A 7,654-nucleotide genomic window follows, 5' to 3' on the forward strand; every position below is an offset into this window, starting at 1 on the left:
GCATGCGTGCTATTGCACCAAATGTCTTATTTTTATAAAACAAAAGGAATGGACCACAGATGTAGGAAACAGACAAGGAAAAAAACAGTCCCATCTCTCTGCATAATTTTGTTGGAGGAGAAGATGAGATGGATTTATGGAACGGTAATTCAGCATTCAAGAGTTTTACGAACGCAGCTGCATGCCGAACTACGACCTTGACGACCGTCGCATTGTACATGCTCGGATTCTTCTTCATCGTGTTTTTGTGCAATTTTCTCCACATTCTATTGCGAAATCTGTCACAGCCTCGTATCATCTCCGAATCCATAGTATGTGCATGCATTATTATTTTACGTGATGAGTTGATATGGCATATATATGCATCCATCTCGAGATTTTCAGATCACATGTCAGATACACCAGTGCTTTTGAAATATTAATGTTGTAATGGTTATTCTTATGATCCAGAGCCATCATTGATTGTTATGAATTATTTCAGGTAGGGCTATTTTTAAGTAATCTACCGATAATTAGAAGACATACAATCGGTGAAGAGACGGAGAAAACCTTTCAATACATAGTAGAAGGAGGGATGATTCTTCATATGTTCGTAGTTGGCCTCGAAATCGATCCACACATATTTCTTCGTTTACCATCAAAAGAAGCAAAAGTTGCCTGCAGTGGAGTTCTCACCACTTTTGTTATGGCTTCTTTAGTCACCCCATTTCTTAGCATCCCCGAAGTCCCAAATGTCACCTTCAACCTTTGTCTCTCTGTCATTCTGTCCGACACAGCATACCCATTATTAACTAGACTAATTACTGACCTAAAGATAGGAAAATCAGATATCGGGAGATTTGTAGTTTCAGCTAGCGTGCATAATGCCTTAGTTTCTACAATTCTAATTAGCTTTGGCTTTATAATATTTGATCCTAGCATGGGTTTTGCTTATCGGAGGTTGAAGGATGTTTTTGTCATGGCTGCGGTGCTAGTGATTGAGATAGTTTTGTCCGCGAAATTGACACCGGTGATTATGAATTGGGTGAACCGTGAAAATCCAGATGGAAAACCAATGAAAGGTTCACATTTAGTCTTGGCTGTGGCGTATATCGTCATGGTTTGTTCGTTTTTCACCCATCCTGGCAAATTATAACAGTGTGTTGAGTGCATTTTTGGCCGGAGTATTCATGCCTAGGGAAGGGAGGCTAGCAAAAATGATGATTAGTAAAGTGAACTATTTCTTTACTGCCATCTTCAATCCACTTTTCTTCTTTTGGGTCGGCTTGGAAGCGCAATTGCCTCAGTTTGGGGCAGCGCACATAGGAACATGGGCAAAGTTAATCTTCCTCTTCCTGATTACTACTGCTGGAAAGGTTATTGGTTCATGGGTTTCAGGGGTAATGTTGGGATTTCACTGGAAAGATTCAATTGCCATTGGCTTGCTATTAACAATCAAGGGGCATTTCCATGTGTATTTGGCTATAATGACATCAACTGTAAGCCCTTTTCAGATTGGTTTTTTGGTAGCATAGGATTGGATGCTCAAGCGGTTTGCTCTATAAACATGCGCATATAAATAGGTAATCTGACTTTGAAATGAATGTTTGTTTTTGCAATCGAACACAGATGAAACTCACAAGTATCTCAACAAGTATCGCTATGGTGTTTGTGACCTTTCTCACCATAATCTACACCCCGTTGGTCGTGGCTAACATCATTGAACGTGCAAGAAAACGCTCTCCAACTCAAATAATGGCACTTCAATGGCTTAATCCGTCGAACGAGCTTCGTGTTCTTCTTTGCGTACACGGACCACAAAATGTTTCTTCAGCCATAAATTTAATGGGAATTACCAGAGGGGCTGCTGATCCAGGGATCATGGTTTATGCTACAGACATGATAGAGTTGACAGACAGAATAGCAGCCACAATAACACATCATAGTGAAGGGGGGTATTCTGTGACTGTCACCGATCCAACTGTTGTGGAAATGAGAGAACATATAACAAATTGAATAAACGCTTATTTAAATGATCATGGAGATGGAATCAGCACAAAACGAATCTTTGCACTTTCGACTCTGAATAGCATGCATCAAGATGTGTGCATTCTGGCCGAGGATCTTATGGTTTCACTCATAATACTGCCCTTTCACAAGCAACAAGAAGCCAGTGGTAGGCTGAATTTGGGCCATTCCGGTTTTCGACATGTCAATCGCAAGGTATGTATTATGTACGAGTGTTCCATTCAGTGGCAAAGCTAACAAAGGCGTGCAACCAGTCGCATCATTCATCAAGTGACAATATGTTTGTATTACATTACTAATTTTTTAAAAATTTTCTCCTCAGTAATCTTACTATCAAGTCTCATTGGCTATGTGACTAGATTATTACAATGTAATGCTTGGATTGTTGTAGTGTAGAAGATCTGAATAATATAAACACTGATAGTTAAATTGTTTTCAGTAGAACTGAAGTTTGAAAGGCAAAACATTTTGGTGTCCTAATGGCTTTTAAACCTTTCCACAGATCCTTCGTCATGCTCCGTGCTCAGTCGGAATTTTAGTCGACCGGGGACTTGGATCGACCATAATATCAAGAACTTCCATATCTCTCCATGCGGCCGTAATATTCATTGGTGGCAAGGATGACAGAGAAGCACTAGTCTACGCGGGTCGAGTAGCACCGACACCCAGGTGTGAAACTTACTGTTATAAGGTTCCTTTTAGAAGCCACAGGAGACAGCGTGTCATCAAGAATCACAATTGCAAAATCCAACACCACAGAGCATCAAGAAGAAATGAAAGTTGATGATGAATGCTTTGCTGATTTCTATGATAGATATGTGGCTGGAGGGCATGTCGCATATATGGAAAAATACCTTGTTAACTCTGGGCAGACATTTTCTACATTGAGGTCGCTTGAAGGGCAGTATGGTCTTTTCATCGTGGGACGAGGCGGGAGGGTGAATTCGATTTTGACAGTGGGAATGAATGACTGGGAAGAGTGCCCGGAGCTCGGCCCCATCGGAGATATTCTATCAGCCTCGGATTTTTCGGTAAGTGCTTCAGTTATGATCATACAGCAACATAGTCTTAAAGGAGAATTAGACGGCCTCCAAGATGAATTCTCGATCATGTAAATCCAAATCAGCTGCACATAGGTTTTCAATATTGTAACATATAGGAAATGCTCTTCTTTGCAATAGAAAAATGTTTTCTTTGGAATTCTTGTCCCACTTTCTTAAAAGTATAATCACATAAAACCCATTAATGTCATAACATTTATCATCTATCTATACTTGCTATGCCTTTGTGGTCATCGCGTCATTTAGATTTTTGATATACCAAAAATACTAACCCAGCTAAAAATCTAGGGAAGTCACAAATTTCATGAAATCTCGTGGCTTGGAGCCTGTAAGTGATTTCCTAGCTTCTAGTGTAATTCGCACACCCTCATGAATAAAATCTGCCCCTGTTAAAAATTGGTCTTCACCAAGCCCTCTCGTAGTCATAGCTGTGAGTGCCAATGCGTATTTGTCACCTGCAAGTTTGAAATTGGTAAAGAAGTTCTAGTGCAAGCTCTTGAAAGATTGAAAGTTAGACCTAACTTTACTCCAAAAGCTAGCTCAAAAGAGGAGGATTGTCCAACTCCATACATGCAACTCCCACGAATTTTATTCAACCGACAACTAACATATTCCTCATGCCCAAGAATGAACGTTTGGAGCGTGAAGTTTACAAATGACTCAAATATGGGCAAAACAGGCGGGCCAACTATTGGACTATCTAACACATAAGAGTGAAACTCGAGCTTTGATACCAATGTTAAGATTGAGAGTTAAATCTAACTAACCTCAAAAGCTAGCTCAAGGACAGAAGATTGTCCAAGTCTATATATGCAACTCCGAGATATTTTATTTAACCGACAACTAACACAAGTGAATACATCGGGTTTGACCATGAATTGCATAGAGACGTGACTAATACACTTACCAGGTACCATGTTTTTATTAAGGGTGTGGATGCCATATCAAGAACTTTCTCCAGATGCCATAGGGACAACAGAAGTTGTTGCCAAGGATATAACATAGCAAAGGAAAAACAATATAGTATGATAATAAATGACAATATGAGTCTAGTTGAATAATTCTTGAGATTGAGATATCGATGTATAAAATAAATGTTTTGTTAACACATCGATACATGACATGCACGTTGAGCTATGATCCTTGGATACCCTGATATGATTTGATTGGATTCTGGGGTTTGTGAACACAATTGCTATGTTGGTATTATATGACCCGTAAAGCATAGACATTTGTGGCCCCGATGATTGGATATGAGATTTGTGATTTGATGGCGCTTTGTCGACGCTATCATACGAGTATCCCTTATTGAGGCCGGTGTGCCAGCTCGAGCATTGATTTGATAGCGATTCGATTGATTCTGACATGTGCTCAGTAGATGGGCATTTGACTTGATACCTCCACGACATACATGCATTGCATACCATATATCATTGTTTAGATATCTGTGGTATATATGATTGGTTGTTCCATACGGAGCTTTGCTCACCCCCAAGGGGGCTGTTGTTGTCTTTGTGTGTGGACAATGGCAGGTACTCTAGGATATCAGGAGACCGGAGAGGGTACTTCTGGAGGGAGCCACAGCTTGGGCTGAGGTTTTATGTTTATGTCTTGTTCCCAGTATATATGTATATGTATCTATATACCGGGGCATGTCCCGGGGATATGAGATGTTTGTATGTGATTGATTTTGATTACGTGTGTTCATGTTTATGACGTGAGACTAAATACTATTTTTAGTATTCAAATAAAATGATTTGGGCTCATTGTAAAGAAAAGTTAAACTCGTTTTCTGCTGTAATTAGTTAACCCTAATCAGATTGCATTGTAATAACTATTAGGAGCTAAAGGCCCACGTCAAATTTTGACTTCCATATGCATCAGCATCAATGTTCTTTTCATCAATTAGCCCACATTTGGCGTACATGGGCCACAAAGATAGGGCAAATTCATAGTAACATTTCGTCGAGAATGACTTATTCAAGTCATATTCTGTATTATCAATGTCATCAGTAGTTTGAAAATATCTTCCTCAACATTGGCAACACCAACATCATCATCACTTTCCTTATCAACATTGTCTTCATCATCGGCACTTGCAGCATAATCATCTTCAACCTAATCTTCTTCAGAAGCAGAATCAGAAGTAGAACTATCAGAATCTCCTAGGCAATTTTCATTGAATTCTTGCAACATTTCTTCATCAGGTTCTTCAACCTCAGAAGAGGCTTTCTTCAACACTTTATCCTCTTTCAATAGAAGAAGGAATTCAGCAAGAGATTCTTCATAATCAACAAGATCGCTTGGTCTTACAAACAGAGTTGATGTTCTCATCAGTAGCAAGAGGAGTTGTGTTCTTTCCAACAGTAGCAATCTTTGGCCTTGCAACCAATTCAAAATCTTCATTACTAGATGAGAAGTCTGGGTCTAGTAGTGTAGGAGTGGAGGAAGATGCTTTGTATTTCTTGGAAAGGATTAAATCCAGGTCACAGCTAGCCTGTCTTTTAGATCGTCTTGGCTGGGGAGGAAAATGAAAGACCACATCCATCACCTCAAAATTCGACAAAATTTCAGCATCAATTTCATAGTCTGGTTCTATAGGGGAAATGACTTCAACATGGAGTAGGACTTCTGCGACCACAATTATTTGAAGAGGTTCGACAGTAGAAGATTCTGTAGGCAGTGTTACCACATATGGTGGAACACATATGCTTACAACCATTTCGGTTCAAATGTCTTGATGATCAAATCCACTGCCATTTGTGAGATATAAATAGATACTACAAATTGAAATCGCGAAAAAGACGAGCACAAAGTGAAATCGCGAAGGAAGAATGAGATTGATGAGCGCACAATAAAATTATGTAGGGAAGCGTGATCAATTAACACAAATAATAATTAAAAAACAATGCAGTAACCCATCACGTATTTGTAACAATTCAATCAGGTCTAACCAAATTTCTCCCAACATTAACAAAAATATTTGACCCAATAAAAACGCTTGGCTATTCACAGATTTCAATCCAATGGTGACAAATGAACTAGTGCAAAATTATTTCAAGATATCCATCTAGATTTAGCTCCTCTTCATCTCAACCCACTAGAAATAAAATATATTCGAAATTAGGAAGATAAGATTTTATCCACTTGTCACACATTAAAATTTGGTAACCCATTGATCAAGATAAATCCATAAAACCATTAATATGCATATCTTAATTATGCCTCAAATATGTGTTTCTCTTAATTGTGCTCCACGTAGGCACCGTCCGCGCTTACTAAGCGCGGATTGCATTAGTTTTGAAACCATTTTTTTTTTCAAATTAGTTTTGAAATAAAATTTTAAATTTAAATTATTTTTTAAAAAAACCCGTGATCAAATTGTGAGATATTTGTACTCGGTGTTGACAACATCTCCTAGAGCACTCTCAATCTAGTAAATTTTTAATGGATTTTCTTTTGATTTAGAAGTGGTAGCTTCAACACTAGATGAATGGATTTCATTGGACTCATCTAGGTAGATTTTTCCATTTTATTCTGCATTTTTTTCTTTTTAGAAGTAATAGTACACTAGAAGAACTATCTTCATTGGACTTCTCTGCGTAGGTATTTCCATTTTTTTTTTTCTTCTTACTCTAGTTTCTCCAAGTCACTTTTCACATGAGATAAGATCATGGAATACAATAACATACTTCAACTAATTTGTGACTAAAACCGAGTATTCACCACAGCCAACTGCTTGATTGAGATTTCGAAAGTAACTAAAAGCATACCAGAAAATCAGCCACACAATATAAACATTAAAAAAAACAAGATGACTACTTAAGTGTAATATGTTTAGCATCCTATAAAAACATATGCATGCTGGGTGTTGTCATAAATGCTGCAACATGTACAACAACATGAGTGAGTGATCATTATGCACACAAACTGAGAGACTTTCTAAGGTTGAAAAATCTTTCGAAATCTAATGGTTTTGTGAAAATATCTGTCAGTTGGTTTTCAGTCCAAATATATTTCATTTTTATTATTATTTTTTTTCTATCTTGAATAAAATGATGTCTAATGTGAATGTATTTTGTTGAGAGTGTTGTACTGTTTTTTTGAAATTTCAGTTGCAATAGAATTATCACAATAAACAATGAGAGTATCACTATGGAAATCGTAGTCTTCTACCATCTAATCATCCATAGAAGTTGTAAGCAACAATCACCAGCTGCCACATATTTCGATTCAATATTTGAAAGAGAAACACAATTGTGCTTCATGTTGTACCATGACACCAAGTTATTGCCTAGGCAAAAGCATCCTCCAGTAGTATTCTTCCTATCATCTATATCTCCAGCCCAGTCTGCATCACTAAACCCAACTAAATTGATGTTAGTTTCTTTTGTATACCATAATACTAGATTTATAGTCCCTGTAATATATCTCAGAATTCGTTTCATAGCCTTTAAATGAGTGATAATAGAATTTTCTTGTTATCTTGCACATAAACATACACTAAACATTATGTCATGGTGATTGAATATTAAGTGAAGAAGACTGCCAATGATGTTGTAGTACAAGATGTTGTCAACACCTTC

At 37.7% G+C, this 7,654-nt stretch overlaps 1 protein-coding gene across 1 annotated transcript; it reads left to right on the forward strand.

Annotated features, from left to right (window-relative positions):
* Positions 1-83: 83 nt before the first annotated feature.
* LOC142517612 (cation/H(+) antiporter 28-like) lies at positions 84-3,122 on the forward strand. The gene is given in 6 exon segments (XM_075619928.1): positions 84-311; positions 482-1,108; positions 1,110-1,478; positions 1,609-2,202; positions 2,510-2,665; positions 2,667-3,122. Coding segments are annotated over 6 exon segments (2,385 nt in total). The 5' UTR covers positions 84-128.
* Positions 3,123-7,654: the final 4,532 nt, after the last annotated feature.

Source organism: Primulina tabacum, chromosome 11 (genome assembly GCF_025594145.1).
Source record: "Primulina tabacum isolate GXHZ01 chromosome 11, ASM2559414v2, whole genome shotgun sequence".
NCBI lineage: Eukaryota > Viridiplantae > Streptophyta > Magnoliopsida > Lamiales > Gesneriaceae > Primulina > Primulina tabacum.